At 61.3% G+C, this 22803-nt stretch overlaps 3 protein-coding genes across 5 annotated transcripts; 2 read left to right on the top strand and 1 right to left on the bottom strand.

The window, feature by feature from the left end:
- Nucleotides 1–965: 965 nt before the first annotated feature.
- Nucleotides 966–9822, top strand: PRCC (proline rich mitotic checkpoint control factor). Its single transcript, XM_064638411.1, has 7 exons — nucleotides 966–1686; nucleotides 3794–3841; nucleotides 4225–4803; nucleotides 6059–6154; nucleotides 7265–7408; nucleotides 7728–7793; nucleotides 8341–9822. Exons 1-7 carry the CDS (start codon nucleotides 1234–1236, stop codon nucleotides 8425–8427), a joined length of 1473 nt encoding a protein of 490 aa, XP_064494481.1. The 5' UTR covers nucleotides 966–1233; the 3' UTR covers nucleotides 8428–9822.
- Nucleotides 9805–15217, bottom strand: SH2D2A (SH2 domain containing 2A). The gene is made up of 8 exons (XM_064638412.1): nucleotides 14690–15217; nucleotides 13298–13440; nucleotides 12976–13136; nucleotides 12742–12831; nucleotides 12485–12656; nucleotides 12081–12269; nucleotides 11422–11931; nucleotides 9805–10906 (listed from the first exon to the last, which is right to left on the bottom strand). Exons 2-8 carry the CDS (start codon nucleotides 13430–13432, stop codon nucleotides 10784–10786), a joined length of 1380 nt encoding a protein of 459 aa, XP_064494482.1. The 5' UTR covers nucleotides 13433–13440; nucleotides 14690–15217; the 3' UTR covers nucleotides 9805–10783.
- A 28-nt stretch (nucleotides 15218–15245) lies between these two features.
- On the top strand, nucleotides 15246–22497 carry LOC135403968 (death-associated protein kinase 2-like). Of its 3 annotated transcripts, none has more exons than XM_064638415.1 (13): nucleotides 15246–15871; nucleotides 18234–18304; nucleotides 18796–18899; nucleotides 19649–19870; nucleotides 19960–20098; nucleotides 20255–20384; nucleotides 20502–20550; nucleotides 20674–20700; nucleotides 20819–20971; nucleotides 21477–21522; nucleotides 21603–21692; nucleotides 21890–21973; nucleotides 22185–22497. In XM_064638415.1, the coding sequence occupies exons 2-13, from the start codon at nucleotides 18236–18238 to the stop codon at nucleotides 22260–22262; spliced, it is 1191 nt and encodes a 396-aa protein (XP_064494485.1). In that variant the 5' UTR covers nucleotides 15246–15871; nucleotides 18234–18235; the 3' UTR covers nucleotides 22263–22497. The 3 variants fall into 3 exon arrangements, with proteins under 3 accessions (XP_064494485.1, XP_064494486.1, XP_064494484.1); XM_064638416.1 differs by lacking the exon at nucleotides 15246–15871 and adding an exon at nucleotides 16245–16494 and having other exon boundaries at nucleotides 18802–18899; nucleotides 22185–22385; XM_064638414.1 differs by lacking the exon at nucleotides 15246–15871 and adding an exon at nucleotides 16308–16494.
- The last annotated feature ends 306 nt before the right edge of the window (nucleotides 22498–22803 follow it).

The raw sequence follows: 22803 nt of genomic DNA, 5'->3' as shown, positions 1-22803 counted from the left end.
CAAGTGGCCACACACGTGTCACAGCCAAGGCAACGTCTCACTGTTTCTGGTGGTCACGGAACCCACATTTCCTCCTCAGTGTCCTTGTGCTTTGCCCTCATGGGTCTTGGCCGTGTAAAGAGTGGGGGAAAACGTAACTCCTGTGTCCCAGCTCCCTGCAGCCTCCCATGCCCATCCCTCCCGCTCCCTGAGGCCTCCGTGCCTATTTTTAATACTGTATTTTTAACACTCCTCAGCCCTCCGGAGCAGGGCAGGAGTGATGGCACAGGGCGCACCGGCTGGATTTCACACCATTCCAAACGACAGAGGGTTCAGGATACGCTCCTCGTTTATCTCCATTTTGCTTTAATTATTTGTGCAGTGCCTCTGCAAATCGCTTCCCTGGGTGCTGGGGACCCAAATTCGAGCCCAGCTCGCTGCTCATTAAGGCCAGAACAAGCTAGAAGGAGGTCAAAGGAGTCAAACCGAAAGTCAGCGGGGCGCTGGAGGGATAAACCGGCTGCTCGGGAATCCCGGCCGGGAGCTCCCGCATCCCGCTCCAGCAGCCTCCACCGGGGCTTTGCAGGCCTGATCCTACCCCAGAATTACACCGGGATGAAAGGATGGGAGGAAGGAAGAGCCTCTGAGCCGCTCGGTGTCTGCCCCGGTGACACCGCACCGGGCGCTGGGGACACACCGGGAGCCGCAGTTTGGCGATGAACTGCGCAGCCTGGCCGGGGCGGGGCGGGCCGAGCCCTCCCGCCTCCTCATCCTCGTCCCCGTCCCCGTCCCCGTCTCCATCCCTATCGCGTCTCGTCCCCCCGGGGTCTTCCCGCATCCCCCTCCTCCGGTCCCGATCCCGGTCCCGGTCCCGCCCGGGGGTCCTGCCGCGTGGCACCGCGGACTACATTTCCCGTGGAGCCTCGCGGCGGGGCCACCCGGGAGGCGGGCTGGGCGCCGCGCGCGGAGCACGCCGGGAGTTGTAGTCCGGCGGCGCCGCGGCGCGAGTAGCGGGGCGCTGCCGGCAGCCATTACCGGGGAGCGCGGAGCCGCCGCTGCCGCCTCGCCGAGCTCCGCGGCTCCGCCGCCGGCACGGAGAGAGGCCGCCATGGCGGCGTAGCCTCCCCTCAGCCCGTCCCTTCCTCCCCGCCGCGGGCGCTGAAGGCGCGGCGGCGGCGCGGCCTAGCGCGGAGGGGCGGATCCCCGGCCTCGCGTAGCGGCTGCTGCCCGCCGAGGGCCGCCCTCCCCGGGGCCATGTCCCTCGTGGCCTACGCCAGCAGCGAGGAGGACAGCGATGCAGAAGAGCCGGCGGCCGAGGAGGAGGAAGCTCCCGCTTCCCCTCCGGCCGCAGAAGAGCAGCCCCCGGCCCGGGGGGGGCTTTTCGCCGCGCTGCCCCCGCCCAGAGCCCCCGCGGTGCCCCCGCCGTTCCTCATGGGCCCCCCGCCCGCCGTGAGGGGCTTCGCCAGCGCCGCGCCGGGCCAGGCCGGGGCTGAGAGCCCCCCCGAGCCGGCCGACAGCGGGGACGGGGACGCGGAGCCCCCCAGGCCGAGGGGCCTCCTCCTGCCGCCCCCCAGGAACGCGGCGGCCGCCGCCTCCCCCCCCGGCCCGCCCGGCCCGGCCGCCCCCGGCGCGGGTTTGGGCCTCCCCAAGCCAAAGAAGAGGACGGAGCCGGTGCGGATCGCGGCGCCCGAGCTGCAGAAGGGAGATGTGAGTATGGAGCGAACCCCCGCCGCTCGAGCCCGTCGGGGGTCAAACCTCCCTCCCCCGCCGCGGGTCTCTTTCCCTCGCTCTCTCCCACCGTAACACACCGAGATCTATTGTTGTGGCATCCACGGGGAAGGTCGTCCTGGCTGCCTGCCCTAATCCTAAAGCGCTTTGCAGAATTAAACTGATATAGAAACCTTATTTATAATCATAATGCAGCAAAACCCAGATTATCTGCACCCTTCTTTACTTCTGGAGTTAACGAGTTGATGGTGTGGAGCTGCAGGGCCTCGTAGCCCCAAAAAGTCTCTCTTGCCTCCTGTGCAGTTGATAGATTTTCCTGTCAATTTATTGGTTATTTATCTAAGGGCATCGGGCAACTTCTAGACTTTTAGATGACCATTTCCTTCTCAGCTTGTGCTTTTTTGGTGTTTACGGTGCCCTGTGCCTTACGGGGCTCCTGAATCCAAACAATGAGAGCAGGGAAAGGCACTTCCCCGCCCACCTGTTTTTTGACTCAGGGTTCCCATTGATCAGGTTCCATCCTCTCCCTTTCTGCTCATTCCCTCTGGGACAGCACTGTCATAGAAGCCTGAAATGGTTTGAGTTGGAAGGGACCTTAAAGTTCATCCGGTTCCACCCTCTGCCCTGGGCAGGGACACCTTCCATTAGACCAGGTTGCCCAGAGCCTCATCCGACCTGGGAGCACACTTCCAGGGATGGGGCAGCCACAGCTTCTCTGGGCAGCCTGTGCCAGGGCCTCACCACCCTGGCAGCCAAGAATTTTTTCCCAATACCCCAATCTAAACCAGCACATGGAATCCTGAAGTGGTTTAGGTTGGAAGGGACCTTAAAGCTCATCCCATCCCACTGGCTGCCACGGGCAGGGCCACCTTCCACTAGCCCAGGTTGCCCAGAGTCCCATCCAACCTCACACAGAGGTGACGGTGGCATCGCTGGTTCTGGTGTGACGGTTCTGGTGTGACAGGAGCACCTGTGGCTGTAGGAGGAGCTGAACTGGAAGCTTGGAGTCGTTTCCCTGGGGATAGGTGCCTTGAGGAAGAGGTTTGACTTTGCATTTATAAACAACATCCACTAATAGTGGTCTGGCAGAACCTTGGGGGAGCCCAGATAAAATCAGCATTGTTGCTTTGCTGGGAGAGTCTGAGGGGTCACAGGGAGAGGGGGGAGGACACTGGCTCCCCAGCCTTCCCTGAACCACACTCTGCTCCCAATAACCATCCCAGTCTGGCAAATTCCAGAGCCAGAGCTCCCTGTGCCGTGGCTGCCAGAGGGACACCGGACAGTGGGACACAGAGCTCAGCCTCTGGGGCAGATGGATGAGGGATGTACCGGTCCCTCATACCCACTTCTTGCTTACTCACCTCCTTGCAGCTCTGTGGTGTGATTCCAGGCAGCTGGAATGAACAGGGATTTGTTCTTCCTGTACTCCATGCTCCGGTGTGTGGGCTCTGACCACAAATCCCACAGGTCATTGATGTCAAATGAGTGAATGAACACTGAAGGGACAAAACTGGAGCTTGGGATTCCTAGAAGTCCCTGGGCCTGTGACTAACATCCCTCTTTCTCCTTAAAATCCCTCCCATCCCTGTAGTTCATCCCATGGAGATGCTCCAGGGCGGCTGCAGTGTCTCCTCTCTCCCAAACCAACACATGGGTTTATGGTCTCTCCTGACTCCTTTTATTTATACACATTCCTTGTCTTTCCCTGGTTTATGATTTGGGGATAAACTGGTACAAGCCCTTGATTCCTGTTGCGTCTTCCAAGTCCTCTGCGAAGCCATGAAGGCATAAAGATATTGAGAGCCTTTTCTGATGCCAGCCAGGCTTTTCACTCAAATTTTAACTGGATATTTAGCAGTTCCAATGTTATTGGGAATAATTCCCTGTGTCCCTGCAGTGAATTTTACACCCTTTGTGTGATTTGTGCTTCAGTAATTCCATTGTTGTCTGTCCCTCTGAAGGAGAGCCCTGACCTGCTGCTGTGGCCCTGGAGTTCTTCCCTTGGATTTATTTTCCTGGGATTTATTAATAGTATTTTTTTAGTTTAGTATCTCAGGTTTTGCTGAGCTCTGGTTTTCTCTCTCAGTCAGATTCAGAGGAAGATGAACCAGCAAAGAAGAAAAATACTCTTCAGGTAAATACCGAGGGCACTCAATTGAACAAGTGTCACGGGAAAAAGCGTTTGACTGTGACCAGTCTTGGCCTTCCACTCATGTGAATCAGCCACTCTGATCAGCTCATGGCTTTGGGGATATTCCTGAAATCTGGTGGGGTGTCAAGTCTCTTTTTTGGGCAATTCAAATCTTGGAGAAAGAGGCATCAATTTGGGAGTTGGACAGATGCTTGCCAGTTTCCCTTCAAAGCGCCCTGGCCTTTTGTGCAGCCAAGTGTTGGGAAACCCAGGAGTGTTGTAAGAATTGGGGGGGATAATTAGCAGATAATCAGGAAAAGTAAATAGTCTCACTCTTTTCTCTTATTCCTGTGATCCACTTGTCCCACACGGATCTATCTCCCCAGGGACGCGGCGAGGGCTCCGGCTTGTCCGCTCTGCTTCCTCAGCCCAAAAACCTGACAGTGAAAGAGACCAACCGGTTACTCCTGCCCTACGCCTTCTCCAGGAAGGCAGGAGAGAACTCCGACTCCAAGCCTGCCAAGGCCCCAACCTCTTCCTCCTCCAAAGCCAAACCCGCGTCCAAGCCGGCCGTGCCCACCACTCCGTCCCCGTCGGCCATCAAAGCCGCGGCCAAGAGCGCGGCGCTGCAGGTAACCAAGCAGATCACGCAGGAGGAGGAGGACAGCGACGAGGAGCTGGAGCCAGAGAACTACTTCTCCTTGTCCGACAGGAGCGAGCCCAGCGCCGCGGCCGCCGAGCCCTACCTGTACCCCGGCACGGTGGGCGCGGAGGACCCCCCGCCCGGCACAGAGCCGGAGCCCCAGTTCCAGGACGCGGCCGCCAACGCCCCTCTGGAGTTCAAGACGGGCGCGGGCTCGAGCGGGGCTCAGCACAGCTGGGCACCCAAACCCGGCGAGGACTACGGCAGCCACCCCTACGGCCAGTTCCCCCCTGCCTACGGCGAGCCCGGCGGCTACTACCAGGTGGGTGCGCTGGCTGCAGGTGAAGGGAGGGGCTCTGGGCACAACTGGGGTGAGGGGCTTGAGTTACCTACTGGGGCAGCTGCTCCTGGGAGTCCAGCCCATGAGAGATACATGGGACAGGGAATCCAAACCTCTGTGACCTGGCCAGTACATGGAACAGGGAATCCAAACCTCTGTGACCTGGCCAGTACATGGAACAGGGAATCCAAACCTCTGTGACCTGGCCAGTACATGGAGCAGGGAATCCAAACCTCTGTGACCTGGCCAGTACATGGAACAGGGAATCCAAACCTCTGTGACCTGGCCAGTACATGGAGCAGGGAATGCAACCTCTGTGACCTGGCCAGTACATGGAGCAGGGAATCCACCCCATGTGAGCTGGGTGAGACACAGAGTAGCAATCCAACCCATGTGAACTACCTGGGACACAGAGCAGGGAATCCAGCCTAGCTGGGAGGTGGAGTAAGAGACATGGAACAGGGAAATCAACCCATGTGCGTGGCCAGGACACAGAGCAGGGAATCCAGCCCATGTGAGATACGTGGGACATGGACTAGGGAATCCAGCCCATGTGAGCTGGCTGGGATACGGAGTAGGGAATCCAACCTTTGAGAACTGACCAGGACACGGAGCAGGAAATTCTATCTTTTGTGAGCTGGCCAGAACACAGAGCAGGGAGCCACACCACTGGACACAAGGGGGGTTCCTGTGGCACAAGAGCTGCAGATGTTCTTTGCTGGACGGATGTTGGACAGCTGTATTCCTGTGAAAATGCCCCTGGTGTGAGAGTGCAGAGTTGGGGCTCACCAGAGCTGGTGTTTGAGCCCACATTGTTTCTAGAAATTCATAAAATCACAGACTGGTTTGGGTCCACAGGAACCCTAAAGCCCATCTCGTTCCACCCCCTGCTATGGGCAGGGACACCTTCCTCTATCCCAGGTTGCTCCAAACCCTGTCCAGCCTGGCCTTGGACACTTTCAGGGATGGGGTAGCCACAGCTTCTCTGGGCAACCTGTGCCAGGGTGTCACCACCCTCAGGGGAGAATTTCTTCCCATATCCCATCTAACCCTGCCCTCTGGCAGTAGGAAACCATTCCCCAGTGTCCTGTCACTCCAGGCTGTTGTGAAAAGCCCCTCAAAGCATTTGTTGTTTTGTACCTCTGATGAAATCCCTCGGGGTGAAAAAGCAGCAGCCCACGGGCAGGATCCCTCCTGCTTCACTCTCGTGACAAACTGGCTTCCCTTTCCCTGCCAGGATTACTACAGCAGCGGGTACTACCCGGAGGTGGAACCAGCCCAGGCACCGCCGCAGGAGACGAGCACCGACTCCTCCTTCATCGACGACGAAGCGGTTGGCACTTTGTCTGTCCTGCTGTGGAATTTGGCTTTGAGCTCTCCCAGAACACAGGACCCACTTGGCAGCCACGGTCCTGCCCCCGCAGCACGTCCTGTGCTTCCCCTGGGATGGGCCGGGTGGTTGTTCCATGGGGTTTCGAGCTGTGGTGTGGACATGTGAGTCCTTCCCACAGTCTGCTGAGCTCCTGCTCCAGCCAGGTCTGCAGGCTTGATGAGAACAGAATTAATTGTTGGGGTTGGAAAAGCCTTCCAAGATCATGGAGTCCAGCTGTTCCCCCAGCACTGCCAAGGCCACCAGTAAACCCTGTCCTGATGTGCCACATCCACACAGCTGTTAGATTCCTCCAGGGACGGTGACTCCACCACTGCCCTGGGCAGCCTGTGCCAGGGCTGGACAACCCTTTGGGTGTAGGAATTTTCCCTATATCCAGCCTGAACCTCCCCTGGCACAACTTGAGGCCGTTTTCTCTCATCCTGTCCCTTGTTCCCTGGGAGCAGAGCCCGACCCCCATGTGGCTCCACCCTCCTGTCAAGGAGTTGTAGAGAGCCAGAAAGGTCCCTCCTGAATCTCCTTTTCTCCAAGATGAGCCCTCTCAACTCCCTCAGTCACTCCTCAGAAGTTCCCCAGACCCTTCCTGTGCTCCAGACCCTTCCCCATCTCCATTCCCTTCTCTGGACACACTCCAGGCCTTCAACATTTTTCTTGTCATGAGGGGCCCAAAACTGACCCAAGGACTCAAGGTGGGGCCTCATCAGTGCCCAGCATGGGGACAGTCACTGCCCATGGCCATGTGGCCACAGAATGGCTGGTACAGGCCAGGTGCCTCCCTGGACACTCAGGACTCCAGGGGTCTCCTGAGCAAGGCTGGAAGCAGGAATAAATGGCTGTTTTCAGCATAGGAAAATGAGATGATAACCTTCATGCTAAGTAGCTTTAGATACTCTGATCTACAGCAAAGCAGAAATCTCCTAAAGATAAAAATCCTGTCTGGAAAATTGTTGCTGTGCCTTGTCCCTCACTGGAGGGAGCAGGGGCTCAGCCCCTCGGCCTTGTGTCAGGGTGTGATGGGTGGGTGTAATTCCAGCTGTTCTGTTCTTCCTTCAGTTCAAGCGTCTGCAAGGCAAGCGGAATCGGGGGAGGGAGGAGATCAACTTTGTGGATATCAAAGGTGATGACCAGCTGAGTGGGGCCCAGCAGTGGCTGACCAAGTCCCTGACGGAGGAGAAGACCATGAAGTCCTTCAGCAAGGTGGGGTGGAGGGCAAGGGTTGGCTGGGGTTGGGACCTCAAATCCCAAATCAGCCCCAGCTGGAGCTGTGTTGGATGCTGGGCGGTCACCAGGGTGGGGACAAGGGACCCTGGTAAATGATGACGTATGAGAGATCAGGAGAGCTCAGAGCATGGTGTGTGGGTGGTGAGGACCAGCCAGGAACTGCTTCAGATGAAGAAATCTGCCATTTAATAGGGAACAAATGGTGCCTGGGATGGCTGCGTGCAGGCCCTGGCCTTGGTCTGCTGTCCAGCAGTGTCTCTCCAGGCTGAACACTTCACCTCCTTTTGCTTTCCAGAAAAAAGGAGATCAGCCCACGGGACAGCAAAGGAGAAAACACCAGATCACATACCTGATCCATCAGGTGAGTGGCTTCCCCTGGTGTGGGAGCCAATCCAGATGGAATTTCAAGGCTTGGCAGCACAAGGCCAGAGTGGTGGAGCTGCTGTTCCAGCAGCTGGGGACCAGGGGATGTCCCTGGGAATACTCTGTGCCCTGGGTGACCCACAGTGGGACCAGACCAGGGGCTGTCTCAGCCCTGGGTGAGATGTGCCATGGCTCCAGTGGGGCCAGAGGTGGGTCCTGGCCCTGAGGGGGTCCCAGCCCTGAGTTTTCAGCTTTGCTTCACCCTTCCCATGTGTCCCGAGGCTCTGGGATCCCGTCCATATTCCACCCCGGGGTTGTCGAGCGGCTGCTGAGCCCATCCCACAAGAGAAGCTGCATTTCAGCATGAATGAAATGCCCGTGCAGCCCAATTAATCCAGGCCTCTGTCAGGATGATTGTGTGAACTCCTGTAACGAGGCTTCTGGCTGAAGGGCTCTGTAATCCATGTGAGCGGGGCCGGAGGAGGCCGGAATGCTGCTGAGTCACTGAAACGCAGAGCGTAACAGCATCCTCTCCGTGTCTGCAGGCCAAGGAGAGAGAGCTGGAACTGAAAAACACATGGTCTGAAAACAAGCTCAGCAGACGGCAGACTCAGGCCAAATACGGATTCTGACACATCTGTCCCACTTTCTGGCTGGCGTCCCGCGTGACCCGCAGTGTCCCACGTCTCCCAGGGGATGAGCCGGGCCCCGCGCAGGACGGGGCTGCTCGGCGGGAGGGAGGACACTGAGCTGCCTTGCCTGGCAGGAGGAAGGTTCACTGCAAGCCAGTCCTGATGAAACTCCACCTGTAATCCTTCCCTTCCCTCCTTGTAAACGATACCGTGGAAGGTTCTGACCAACGAGGACGGTCCCGAGGTGCCGCAGGGAATGTGCCGGGAGCGAGGCTGGAGCTCCTGTCCCGTGGGAGCAGGGGCTGCTCCTCCTGCTGCCAGACCCTCCGGCAGAGGCTCAATAAACTCCCAATTCCCACTTTGCTCTCCTGGACTCGCTGTGCATTGAGGGTGTCGTTTTTCTTTCTAAGAGACGGTGAGTTCCAAGAGCAAGCCTGGCTTTGGATTTTTTATTTTGTCCTTATCTTTGAGACGTCCTCATGGCTGCTTCCTCATGTCTGAGCCACTCCAGCTCTCCTCTCCTGCTGATGATTTTGACATCCTGGTTTTTAAGTTGGTGTCCACAGCCTGAGCCACGCTGAGGGGACACCCCAGTGCAGGACAGTCTGTGAGAGGTGTCCCCGCGTGCAGGACGCACACGGTGATGAGGCTCTCCTGCCTGGCACACTCAGGGCTTTGGGATACCCTGAGCCATGTGTGTATGTATATTGTCCTTCCTTTTTCCCCCTTCTTTCCTCCTCCCCCTACAGTGGTGCCCCAGGCTGTTCCCAGACTCATCAAACTGAGTGTCCCAGTGTCCTGCTGGGAGTGAGCTCGGCAGTGTTTCCTCTGGGCACACACAGAGGAGAGCTGCCAACTGTACATTTTTTTTCCCCAGCTTGTTTGTATCAGTTCTGTTCCAATTAAGTGCTGACTTTATCCTCCTGGGTGGGAAGAGGAGACCATGTCCAACCCTAACTTCTTAAAATTAAACCTTTTTTTTATTTAAGGAATTCCATCAAGGTGATGCAACTCCAAATCCTGTGCAGCCCTGCTGGCCTAATCCATGGATCCAGATCTCTGTGGCATCACTTTGTTGTTCACCAAACCGTGTGATGCTGAGGGGAGCAGAGAGCTGGTCTGGTTATTTAACTTACATTCCCACCACTCTGGGTTATACTTGTAACCACAGCTGAAACGGCCAATATTTGTTTTTCCAGTAAGAAAAACTCCCGAGAGGGGTTTTTTCTCCCATGTTGTCTGTTAAAAACAAGGAAACCCCCTATGACTGAAGTCTTTTCTTAGAACACTTTAAACTAATCTCATTTCTAGTTTAGTTCCCTGGATGTTTAGTACTTTGCAAAGCCCGTTTTGAGTATTTGAATGATCAGAATAAAGTTACTGTTGAGTAATTTATTCATATCTTGTATGTACAGCGAAATCCTCCCAGAAGAGGTTTGATAAAGGAATAAACTTTTGAATGAAGCCAACCAGCCCCATTTCCATGGCAAGGGGCTTAGCCCCTCACCCGGGGTGTTTGCTGCATGGGGCACAGCCTGTGTGTGCCCAAACTGCCCTTTATCAGGGTTTGGGGGGTGCTGGAAGGAGCTGGGAGAGGCTGGAACTCTCATTTCACGTTGCAGTAACGGCTCAGGTTTAGCACTAAGGGGAGTTCTGAGGGCTCCTGCTCTGCTTTCAGCCTTTTAAGAGCAACAAAATTCAGGTTTGTGAGCAGTGACAGTGATTTTTTTTCCCCAGAGATAAAAACAGCTACAGCTGCCCCAGTCCTCCTTTTCCCTCTGGGAAGGAGCTTTGGCTGTCCCGGCTCCCTGCTCCCGTCGAGCTGGGCACACCCGGGCTGCTGACAGCATTGCTGTGGCTTGGTGTCATTCCAGCTGGGATTTGTGCTCCACCAGGTATCCCTCGGGGCAGTCCTGGCTCTGTACCATCCCACCAGCCAGGGCTGGTCCTCAGGTTTGGTGCTATCCCAAGTTTTGTGGCTGAGGAAGCAGGCAGGACTTGGAGTGTGAGCTCCAGGCTGGGGAGGTTCAGTGTCGCTCCAGCTTCCAGCCAGTTTAACACTGGATGCACCAACTGTGCCAAACCTGTCCCTGTTTTTCCTGCAATAGCCTTTTCCACCCTCATTTAATGAATGAGGAATGTGTTCACAGGTAAGTTAACTCCAGTCCCCTGTGTGCTGTTCCTCAGGGCTTGAGAAGAGTGTAGGGCTCTGCACGGAGCAGATCAGCATCATAGGGCTGCTGGGGCCAACAGCAGCCTTGGGTGTCTCCTCCCAGGGCCAAAGTCTTCCTCCAGGGGGATGGAGGCTGAGGTTCCTCCTGCCTGGGAGCCAGGTCTTGTCCCATGTGCCGGTGGCTCAGGGCTGGTCCCCAGGCAGTTGCTCGTACACGTTCTCATCCGTGGCTGTGCCCCGCTGGGCCCTGCGTGTGCTCCGGCCGTACATGGGGTCATCCAACTCCAGCACAGGGCTCAGCACACCCTGCAGAATCCACGGGGAGAAGAGGTTGGACTGGAGAACCAGGAGATGGCTCAAAGTTGGTCCTTCACCCTCCCAGCCCTCGGCTTTGCTGGAGTTACAAGGGACGGGAGTGCCAGGACAAGGGGAATGGCTTCACCCTGACAGCAGGCAGGGCTAGATGGGCTATGGGGAAGAAATTCTTCCCTGTGAGGGTGGGGAGGCCCTGGCACAGGTTGCCCAAAGAAGCTGTGGCTGCCCCATCCCTGGAAGTGTCCAAGGCCAGGTTGGACAGGGCTTGGAGCAACCTGGGTTAGTGGAAGGTTACCCATGGCAGGGAGGTGGAGTGAGATGAGCTTTCCAGTCCTTTCCAACCCAAACCATTTCTAGGTTTCTGTGATTCTCCCTGTGCTCCTGGTGTGGAGCAAACCCTAACTCCCCCAGACTCCAGGAGGCCTGGAGACTCCTCAGTCCCAACGTGACTCTGATGTCCTATTGGGACTGAGCTCTAGAGCAGCGACCTGCCCTGGGGGACCCACCTCTGTGCCCGGGCTGGAGGCTCCTCTCTCCGCCCCGTCTGCGGTGGGAGCCGCCGGGAGCTGCCGCCTCTTGTAATCCTGGCTGGACAAGCTGCGGAAGAGCCGGCGGTGGGGCCGGGATTTGGGGGCCAGCGTGGAGAAGGCGCCTTTGGGCTCCCTGGGCAGCGGAGCGGGCGGGTCCTGCCGGGCCAGCGCCACCTCGGAGTAGATGTTCTCCTCGGGGGCGGCGCGGGGGCTGCAGCTCCGGGCCATGGCGTAGAAGGGGATGGGCTCCTCCGGCTCGCAGTAGGTGGGGGGGCTGGGGGCGCTGCCCTCGCGGGGCTCGGCGTAGATGTGGAAGCACATGAGCTGCTGGTACTTGGCCTCGGGGGGCACGGGGGGAGCAGCTTCTTTGTGCACCCGGGCGTAGGCACCTTCGGGAGCTGCCGCGCTGCCGGCGGGGCTGTGCGGCCCCTGAGCCACGGCCCGGGAGCTGGTCTTGGCTGGGAGCGATGGAGGGGCACTGCGAGCCTGGGCAAGAGACGGGACAGGTTGGAGATGAAGGTCTGTGGTGGCTGGGGCTGCGGCCCCCGTCCTGGCTGTGCCCCTCCACCTGGGGAGAGCTGTGCCCGGGCTGTCCTTTGGAAAAATGTCTCCACCCCCCTGCTCTGCCCCGTTACCTCCCTGGGGGAGCCCCCCTCGGCGCTGGGCTCCACAGGCTGGGCGGGGACCGGGGCTGCTGGCTTGGCTCCCGGGGGCTCCAGGGACACAGGGCTGTACTCCGGGAGTTTTGCGGGTGGTTCGCTCAGCGGGGAACGCGCAGCACTGCTGCCAGCTGGGGTCTGCGTCCCTCCTCGGGGCTCGTCTTCCTGCAGGGAGAGCAGAGAGATGCCGGCTGGTCTGGAGTGCTCCCCGTGGGCTGGCTCCTTGCTCCCGGTGGCCAGGGTGGCTCCGGTTCCAACCGTGGCTTTCATGATGCTTGGACTTCCCTTGGCTTCGTTCACCAGCTTGGGAAAATCAGCCCATCCGCGGCAGCCGGAATGACTCCAGGGCCGCAGGGGCTCACGAGGGGCTGGGGTCTCACCCGTGTGCAGGGCACGGGCGCCGTGAGGAACTCGTGGTAGGGCACGATGGGGGCCGTGGTGTGGTGCTGCAGCAGCTCGGCCAGCTCGGCGTGGGCGCTCGGCTCCCCCAGGATCACGTACCGCCCGTCCGGCAGCTGGTCCAGCACGAAGTGCCGGCAGCGATCCCTGCCCCTGGAGGGAGAGGGGACGGGATTGGCACCAGGGGAGGGACGGGATCGAGCACGTCGGCCCCTCGGACGGGGGCGGGATCCCTCACCTGTAGGAGAGGACGAAGCCGACGGTGCTCTCGCTGAAGCGGACCAGGAAGCAGCCCAGGGGCCGATCCTGCAGCAGCTGCTCTGCCTCCCTGTGGGAAGGAGCCGGGAGCCACTCACCCTCACCCCCTCCGTGGGATCCAGGGATCCAGCTCCCTGTTTTGGAGCCCAGGGATGGGGAGGTTGAGGGGGTGAAGGGGCCACCCCATTTGCTGCCTCGGCCTCCCCCCGCTTACCTCCGACTGAGGAAGCCATGGAACCAAACTGGGAGCTCCCCCTCGGGCCTCAACCTCCAGGCCTGTGTCTGCTCAAACCACAGCCTCGTCTGGGCACGCAGGGCCACCAGCTCTGGTGGGGACCAGCCTGGTGGGGATGGCCAGAAGGAACCTGGTGGGACCTGGAGGGAAGGGGACAGCAGCCAGGGCTCGGGTGAGGACGTGCCCCAGGGATGTTCTGCTCCGTGCAGGCCCACAATGACACGGCCCCTGCAGGTGTGTGAGCTCAGGAGTGGTGGGACAGCCCAGGGGGGCACGGACCCCTCATGTGCCCATGTCCTACCCTGCCATGTCTGTTGTGGTGTCCCGGGGACTGCTCTGCTCCCGGGGGCTGGACGGGGGTTGTGTTGGCTCCTGGCTTGGCTGTGTTGTCCTCACTGGGTTTGAAGGTGGTGAAGAGGGGACGGTCGTCATCCATGGAGTCCCCTGTCCCAGGGAACGGGGAGAAAGGTTCAGGGCAGTGAAGTCTCTCTTGGGGTCCTGAGCTGCCCTGTGCCCCCTCACTGCCCGTAGGGCACTGGGGGGTGGGAGGGCTCTATGACACCCCCCACACAGGTGCTGCTCTCACCAACAACCTGGGTAAGCATCACCTTCACCTTGAGCCCCTCAGCCTCAGGCTCATCATCTTCCTCCTCCCCAGGGACACCACCCTGGGCCCACACCCCCAGTGTGGATCCACATGGCAGGAAGGGACAGTGACCCCGGGACCCCAGAGGAGAAAAGCCCTGGGGATGGGTGAGCTGGGTGGGGAGGAGGTGGGTGGAAAGTATGTGAATTCTCCAGTCCCCACAAAGTCCCCAAAGGTTTTAGGTCAGCGCCAGGAAGGGGAGGGAGAGGATGAGCAGCTCCCGAGGGACCCCGAGCTCCACCCCAAGCCACCAACACCTGGCAAAGCAACGTGAATCCCAGCAGATGCTTGAGGGAGTGGAAGATGCTGGGGGTGGTTGGATCCGGGAGGCAAAGCTGAGTCAGAGGAGCTGGTAGAGGCTTGTCTGAGAGCAGAGGCACCCAGCCGCGGGAAAGGCACCCCGGCTCCACCTTTAACCCGCGGCAGCACCGAGCCCGGCCCTGCACCCCCGCGGGCAGGGGAAGGTGGGGAAGGCGCTGACAAAGCGAAACAAATCAACCCAAACTGCAGCAACTCAGCTCGAGGAACACTGGGGAGGCGAATTCGAGTCAGGTCGTGCCTGGGCACGGCCGGGCAGCTGGGGACAATGCCACTGTCCCTGGCTCGCTGTGCGTCCCCCAGCCCGGGGAGGGGCCAGCGCGGAGGTGGGGGCTCATCCCGCCTCCCCCACCCCCAGCACCTTGGCCTCAGTGGGGCAACTCGGGGGGCTCTGCTCCCTGGGGTGGGATGTGCCTCCAAAACCCTGCACTCCTGAGGTGGGAACGGCTCAGGTCAGACTTGAAATGGGCCTGAAGGTTTTGCCCCGAGAGACCTTCCTGGGCTGGACTTCCCCCTTCAGAGGGGTTCAGATCTGGCTGGTAGGGCTGGGGCGGGCAGGGGGCACCACTCCCTCCCTTTGCACCCCTTTGTCGCGCCCGTCCTCCATCGTGCCCTGGGGTGGGGGGAGTGTCCCGGCGCCGGCCCGGCCCGTGTCCCCCTGCTCGGGGTTCGCTGCTCGGCCTCGGTACGAATCCAACCCCGGCCCTGACCCCCAGCCCATGCTCCTACCTCTGTCCGGCCTCGGTGGGCCGGGTGTCCGTGGCTGGAGGCGGTGGAGTGGGCAGGGGGACGGGCAGGGTGGGCAGAGCCCCTGCCCTGCCTGTGCTCGCGCCTTCCCCTCCCGCGACGGGCAGGAAGCGGCAACCGAAGCTGCAAAGAGCCTTCGCGTGGTGGGGAGACGTCACGGGAAGGTGGCAGGGTGGCACTGGGGTGACTGACATCGAGCTGACACCGGCACCCAAGGGACAGGCTGGGCTGTGGCGAGGAGGGGGCTCCGGCCACCCTCCCACCGGCACAGCCACACCTACAAGGGGCTCCTGTTCCTCCCATCCTCATCCTGGGACCTCGCCGGGAGAGGGGGGAGCGGGGCTCAGTGTGCCCAGGGTCACGCCATGAGCCAAGATTCGGTCCTGGCATGGTGGAATCCAGCACCATCCCCCTTCCTCAGGCTCCGGCTGCCGGAGCCAGGCACATTCCTGGGAAGTGCCGGGGGCATCGACACAGCAAACAGCGGCCGAGCTGCCTGCGCTGCTGCTCTGCCCCGTGCCAGCTGCCACCCTCGCTCCGGGCGGTGCCAGGCTCCAGCCGCCCCACGGCGACAGCGGTGCCAACCCGGCTGCGTCCCAGGGGGTTGCGGGGATTAGGGATTAGGAAAGGGATTAGGGCGGGGGACAACTCATCCATCGCACCGGGACAGGGCTGGGTGGCTCTGCAAGCCCCGGGGTGGGGATGGTGCCCAGTGCCCTGGGCAGACCCCGGCACGCAGAGCCGGCTCTCTCCACCTTAAGAAACCTGTCCCTCCCCACAGCCCTCACACCCTCCACTCACTTCCCCTCCGCAGGGTTGGTGTCCTGTCAGCCAGGTTTCCTGTTTGGAACCCTCACCGGCACATCGGAAGGGGGGACATCAGTGAGGGGACATCGGTGAGGGGGACATCGTCTTCCAGCACCTTGTCCCACCGAGTCCCGGCCACTCCTTAAGGAGCTGAGGTGCTGGAACCACCAGGAATTGTCCCTAAAAGGCCTTTTTTGGCTCCTCTCTGCAGCTGGGGGGGTTCCTCCAGAGCCCTCAGGAGGAGGAACGCAAAGAGCTTTTCTCATCCCGAGCCTGCCCCAGCACCCCAGGAACGCCAGGACTGCGAGGCAGAGCCTGGAGCTGTGGGGGGCTGCTGGAGGAAGGTCAGAGCTGGAGGTGAGGGGTCCCAGCTCCCCATGACTTGCCAGGCCTGGGGGCCATCCCGGTCAGTTGGGGGGTTTTGGGGTCCTGCAGGAGCTTTTTGGTAGTTGGATGCTGACCTAGGAGCACATTTTCCAGCAGCTGGTGCCGAGGCCAGGCTGGTTTTCCTGGTGGGCAGCACCAGGATGTGGTGGGACAGGACAGCCCCTGCGGGTCCAGCTCTGCAGCCCAGAGCTCGGCCGTGGCCTGGGGCCACCTGGGCCTCAGCTTCCCTCCCTGCCAAAGCAGCTCTGCAGCACGGTGAGAGTGGGCTCTCCAGCAAGGGATGGGGGGATTGGCTGCTTGTGTCCATCCCAGGGGACAAACAGACACACTGTCACCCCACGGACACGTCACGTGCCAGGGACGTTGGCCCAGCTTCAGCTGCAGCCGCCCCCGTGCACGTACCAGCCCCGGGACCAGCCGGCTCCGTGCGGTGCCAGGGCCCAGCAGTGCCTGGCCGGCTGCCCCCACCAACCCCAAAGGGCCCCCACCAGCCTGGGGGGGCCACGGGACGGTCACCGTGAGCAGTGGCTGTCCCCTGTCCTGGCCAGAGCGAGGGAGAAGCGCTGCCGGGTGCGGAGGAAGGCTCGGGGAGGGTAAGGGGGCACAGCTGGGGTGGGAGCGGGACAGAGCGAGGGGGCACCAGGCTTGGAGACCACTCACTGTCCTTAGGGGCCACTGTGGGGGGACAGGAAGGGGCCCAGCCCCTGTTTGGTGCAAGCAGAGCCCTGTGGGGCCGGGGATGCGCTGCCAGGCTGCATCCAACCAGTCCCCCCAGGGGCTGTCCTGTGGGGCTCAAATCCATCCGGGATCTCCCCTGGTTTTCCTGGGGAAGGACCCCACCTGTGGCCAATATCACTGTCCCAATCCCTTTCCTGGTGACCTTGGACCCTGTTGGCCCAGGAAACCTCCTGCTCCTGGGGACACAGCACTGGGGACAACGAGGTGGCCCCAAGACCAGGGCTTGGAGCCCCAGTGCCCATTCTCTGCATCCCTGCTGGTCCCGCTGCCCCCACTGCTGGAGAATCACCCACCCCCTCCTGCAGCCGGGGACACTGAGGTGTGGGAGGGTTGGGTCCTGCTCTGTGTGAGCCCAGAGAGGCTGGTCTGTGGCTTGGAGCTGCTGGGGACGAGAGATGTCCCCCCCCTCAGAGGGGGACAGTGCCAGGTTCAGGCAGGTGTCCATCCCCCCCCAAAACCCCTCTCCCCTCTGTGGTGGGCTGACCCTGCCTGGACTCCATGTGCCTCCGAAGCCGCTCCATCACTGCCCTCCTCACCCAGACAGGGCAGGGGGAATGTAACAAAAGGCTTCTGAGCTGAGATTAGGGCAGGGAGGGGTCACTGACCCCTTAATACCATGGGCACAACTGACCTGACTTGGGGAAATTAATTGAATTTATTATCAATCACCTAAGAGCAGGATGATGAGAAGTAAAATAAAGTTAAAAACACCTTTCCCCACCCCTCCCTCCTTCCTGGGCTCCACCTCCTCCTTCCAGAGGTGCAGGGAGATGGGAATGGAGACCCCAGTCACTTCAGCACAGGTTGTTTCTGCTGCTGCTCAGGGAGAGGAGTCAGTCCTTGCCCTGCTCCAGTGTGAGTCCTTCCCACGGGCTGCAGCTCCTCAGGAGCTGCTCCAGTGTGGATCCCTTTTCACAGGTTGCAGTTCCTTAGGGACTGCTCCAGTCTGGGTCCCTTCCATGGGTTCAGTCCTTCAGGAGCTGCTCCAGTGTGGATTCCTTTTCACAGGTTGCAGTTCCTTAGGGACTGCTCCAGTCTGGGTCCCTTCCATGGGTTCAGTCCTTCAGGAACTGCCCAGTGTGGACCCTTTTCACAGGTTGCAGTTCCTTAGGGACTGCTCCAATCTGAGTCCCTTTCCACGGTGTCACAGGTCCTGCCAGGACCCTGCTCCAGCTCAGCTTCCCACAGGGTCACAGTCCCCTTCGGGCATCCCCTGCTCCAGCGTGGGGTCCTCCAGGGCTGCAGGCAGGTCTCTGCTCCCCGAGGGACCCCCAGGGACTGCCAGGGAATCTCCTCTGCTGCCCCTGGAGCAGCTCCTGCCCCTCCTTCCTCGCTGACCTTGGTCTCTGCAGGGCTGTTTCTCTCACACAATCACTTTTTGCCCTCCCTGGACTCTTTTATCCTGAGGTGCTGCTGCTGTCACCGCTGGGCTCGGCCTTGGCCAGTCGGGGTCTGTCCCAGAGCCGCCGGCAGCGACTCTCTCAGACACGGGGGAGGATTCTGGCAGCTTCTCACCCCTGCAGCCCCCCCACTACCAGAACCTGCTGCTCAGACCTGCTGCAACCCCTCACCCTGTGCTTTCTTGTCTTGGCAGCGATGGCCGAGGGTGGCCAGGATGGGGTCCTGCCCGAGGGGGGCCCGGGGGACGCCCCTGACAGCACCCAGGTGAGCCACGGCCATGGGGACGTGGGGGGGCCCTGCCCGGGGGTGACAGGGTGGAACTCTCATGGCTGAGCTCACCGTGGTGGTTCCATCTGCTGTTAATCCCCCCTTTTTTAAGAAACCAAACCACAGTGTTGTTTTTTCTCTGCATTTTGCACCCTCAGCACAGTGGGGGGCAAGGGGGGCTGATGTGAACCCCCTCCCTTCCCACCCCTGCCCCATTTCCAAGCCCCCCTGAGCAGCTCCTGCAGGCCCTTGGTCAAGGAGTGAAAGTCTCCAAGTTTCCACACGCTGGGGAGTTTAATGGGAACTGGGAGAACTGGGAGAACTGGGCAGGGCCAGGACTCAGCCACTGGATACTGGAGAATCCCCCAGTGTATGCTGGGGGGGTTGGGGTGCTCTGTGGGATGGGGGTCCCTGCACCCCCAGCTCTGGGGACACAGTCACCACAGCCTGGGCAGGCGGCTGAGCCGGGTCCTGGTGCCACCCTACAGGATGAGGCTGAGCCCGGGGGGGCTGCAGAGGGCGAGGGGCTGGAGGCTGCCCCGAGCCCGGGCAACGTGGAGGACCTGTATGAGCTGCTGGAGAAGCTGGGCAGGTGAGTGGGATCCAGGCAGGGGAGTGGGATCCAGGCAGGGGAGTGGGATCCAGGCAGGTGAGCGGGAATCCAGGTAGGTGAGTAGGATCCAGGCAGGTGAGTGAGATCCAGGCAGATGAGTAGGAATCCAGGCAGGTGAGCAGGGATCTGGGCAGGTGAGCGGGAATCCAGGCAGGTGAGCAGGAATCCAGGCAGGTGAGCGGGATCCAGGAAAGTGAGCAGGGATCCAGGCAGGTGAGTGGGATCTGGGCAGGTGAATGGGAATCCAGGCAGGTGACAGGGATCCAGGCAGGTGAGTGGGATCCAGGCAGGTGAGTGGGGTACAGAAAGGTGAGTGGGATGAAGGCAGGTAAGTGCCATGTAGGTAGGGATCCAGAAAGGTTAGTGCAGTGCAGGCAGGTGAGTGGGGTCGAGGCAGGTGAGCACAGTGCAGGCAGGGATCCAGGCAGGTGAGCACAGTGCAGGCAGGGATCCAGGCAGGTAAGCAGGGTGCAGGCAGGTGAGAAGGTCTAGGCAGGTGAGCAGGGTGTAGGCAGCAATCCAGGCAGGTGAGTGGGGCACAGGGATCCAGGCAGGTGAGAGGGGCACAGGCAGGGATCCAGGCAGGTGAGAGGGGCACAGGCAGGGATCCAGGCAGGTGAGAGGGGCACAGGCAGGGGTCCCAGCTGCCCTGGAGGTGTCCGGACGCCTGGGTCCTCCCCTGCTTTGGGGTCAGCCCGGCCGTGCCCCAGCCCAGCCTCTCTCCGCAGCGGGCACTTTGGCGTGGTGAGGCGCTGCCGCGAGCGCGGCACCGGCACCTTCTACGCCGCCAAATTTGTGAAGACGCGGCGCTGCTGGGGCAGCCGCCTGGGGCTGGAGCGGGCCCAGGTGGAGCGGGAAGTCGCCATCCTCCGCCAGCTCAGCCATCCCAACATCATGCGGCTCCACGACCTGTTCGCCAGCAGAGCCGAGGTGGTGCTCGTCCTGGAGCTGTGAGTGGGCTCCTGGGGCGGGGGGGACAGAGCCCTTTTTGTGCCCCGTGTCGGAGGTGGCCGAGCTGCCCCCGCCCCGCCGTGCGCAGGATCGCCGGGGGGGAGCTCTTCGACTTCATCGCGGAGAAGGAGGCGCTGTCGGAGGAGGAGGCCATCGAGTTCCTGGGGCAGATCCTGCGCGGGGTGGAGTACCTGCACGCCCGCCTCATTGCCCACCTCGACCTCAAGGTGCCCACGGAGACGCCCTGCCCTTGCTCCCTGAGGATCCAGGGGCTGCATCTGCCCTTCCAGGCACCTCCGGAGCCTTGGCCACACCCTGCCCAGCTCCCCAGGGTGCTGCTGCACCCCCTGCCATCCCCTCCTCACCCCACCACGTCCCCACAGCCCGAGAACATCATGCTGCAGGAGAGGGACGTCCCCAAGCCCCGGATCAAGATCATCGACTTTGGGCTGGCCCAGCAGCTGGAGGATGGTGTCACCTTCAAAAGCCTCTGCGGGACCCCCCAGTACATCGGTAGGGGCTGGCACGTCCCTGGGGGTGTGGCAAAGGGACCCCTGGTGTGCAGGGAGGGAGGTGGCAGGCCGGTGCTGTCCCCTCTGATGTCCTGCCCGGGCTCTCTGTTCGCCCCAGCTCCTGAAGTGATCAATTATGAGCCGCTGAGCTCCGCGACCGACATGTGGTGAGGACCAGGGGCCTGGGGGCACCGGGCTGAGCTGGTGGGTGGGGAGGGCCCCCCCCGGGTGCCACGGGCATGGGGGGGCCCCAGGGGGAGCAGTATCTGATACCCATGTCTGCCTTTCAGGAGCATTGGGGTCATCACCTACATCCTGTGAGTGTGGGGCAGTGCTCCCTGTGCTGGGGACACTGAGGCACAGGGACACTGGGGCTGCTGGGGTGGCCGAGCCAGTGACGTCCCAGCATTCAGTGGCTCTGTCATGTCCCCACAGGCTCAGCGGCTTGTCCCCCTTCCAGGGTGAGACGGATGCTGAGACCCTCTCCAACGTCGTGGCTGGTGCCTACGAGTTTGAGGAGCGCTGCTTCAGCCAGACCTCCGAGATGGCCAAGGACTTCATCCAGCAGCTGCTGGTGAAGGACCCAGAGTAAGGCCCCATCCCAGCCCACCAGGTCTACCTCCATCTCCTCCCATCCCCATCCCCATGGCCATCCCCATCTTCATCATCCCCATCCCCATTCCATCTCCACTGCCATCCCCATCCAATCATCTCTGTCTCCACCTCCTTCTCATTTCCATCCCCACCTCCACCTCTGTCATCCCCACCCTCAATTCCTTCCCCATCCCCATCTCCATCCCATCCCATCATCCCCATCTCCATCATCCCCATCTCCATCCCATCCCCATCCTATCCCATCATCCCCATCCCCATCCCATCTCATTATCCCCATCTCCATCTCATCCCCATCCCATCTCTATCATCCCCATCCCCATCATCCCCATCCCCATTTCCCTCCCACCCCATCTCCACTTCCATCATCCCCATCTCCACCTCCATCCCCATGTCCACCACTCCCATCCCCATCATCCCCATCCCCTGGTGGATGGGTGGGGCAGGGACCACCCCACCCCATCCCTCCCCCTGTGTGCAGGCACCGCATGACGGCGGCCGAGTGCCTGGTGCACCCCTGGATCAAGGTGAGAGGGGCAGGCAGGGGGTGGGTGCCAGACCCCTGGAATGCAGGTGGGGACACGGTGACGTGTCCTCGCCCCCACAGCCCCTGAGCAGGAAGCAGGTGCTGAGCCGGAGTCGTTCCTCCATCAACATGAGAAACTTCCGCAAGTTCAACGCTCGGAGGAAGTGGAAGGTGAGGAAGTGGAAGGTGAGGGGGTTCCCGGCCCTGGGGGTCCCACCACCCCTGAGGCCCCCGGGGAGCTCGGGCTGGGCTGCATCCCAAGGCTGGCTCCCTCTCGGGGGTCTGCAATGTGGAGGTGTAATGCTGGGGGGGAGGGCAGAGCTGGGGAGGGACCCCCACCTTGGACCCCCTTCCCTCCTGCCCCCCAGCTCTCCTATAACATGGTGTCCGCCTGCAACCGGCTGTGCCGCACGCGGCTGCTCTGCGGCCTGAGCAAGGAGGATGAGGAGCTGGTGAGCACCCAGGAGCCCCCCAGAGCCCACCCAACACGGGCTGGGGAGAGGGAGAAGGGATCTGGGAGGCCTGACCCCCCCCAAATGGAGGGGGTGCTGTGCAGTGGCTGTGCAAAGGAGTTATCTTCACCTGGGGTGCCCTCTCCTCTGGGGGGGTTCCCTCCCCGGGGGGAGTCCTGTCCCTGCCCTCCAGCCCCCCCTGTGCCCCCAGCGCTGCTGTGAGAGCGACCAGGAGGAGGAGAGCAGCCCCCCCATCGCGCTGCTGCGCCGGCGGAGAAGCAGCTCCTGAGCCCCCCCGAAAGAAAACAGGAGCCTCCCTGGGAGGAGCCTCGGGGGTCCTCTCATCTCCCCAGCCCAGGAGGCAGGAGCACTGTCTGGCCCCAGTGCTCCCAGTTGCCCATTGTGTCGGGGGGTCACTGGGACAGCAGCACCCCCCTCCTGACCCCCGGTGTTGCTGCCCCAGGGCTGGGACCCCCCTCCCTGCTTTGCCCTAGTGAGAAAAATAAATATCGCTCCCTCCTCCATCCTCCTCTCCTGCGTCTCCTTCCCCTCAAGGTTGGGTCGTCACAACCAGCTGGTGCCGAGTGCCCGCAGCTTCCTCCTCCTCCTCCTCCTCACTGCAAGGCTGCTGGGCTGTGGGGACCCCGGGGCCGCGGGGTCCTGGCACCCCCAGATCCACCCTGTGAGGGAGAGTTGTCCCTTCCCTTCTGTGCTGCTCTGGGGGGGTGTCTCCATGTGTTCTTGGCTGCTCTCGTGGCAACCCCGCGCCAGAGCAACTTGGATCCTCCTGCTCCGGCTGGGGAAACTGAGGCAGGAGGCAGCCCTCCCTT

The sequence above is a fragment of the Pseudopipra pipra genome, chromosome 29 (genome assembly GCF_036250125.1).
Source record: "Pseudopipra pipra isolate bDixPip1 chromosome 29, bDixPip1.hap1, whole genome shotgun sequence".
NCBI lineage: Eukaryota > Metazoa > Chordata > Aves > Passeriformes > Pipridae > Pseudopipra > Pseudopipra pipra.
The sequence above is the reverse complement of the archived record's forward strand: the minus strand, read 5'-3'. Positions and strand labels throughout refer to the sequence as shown.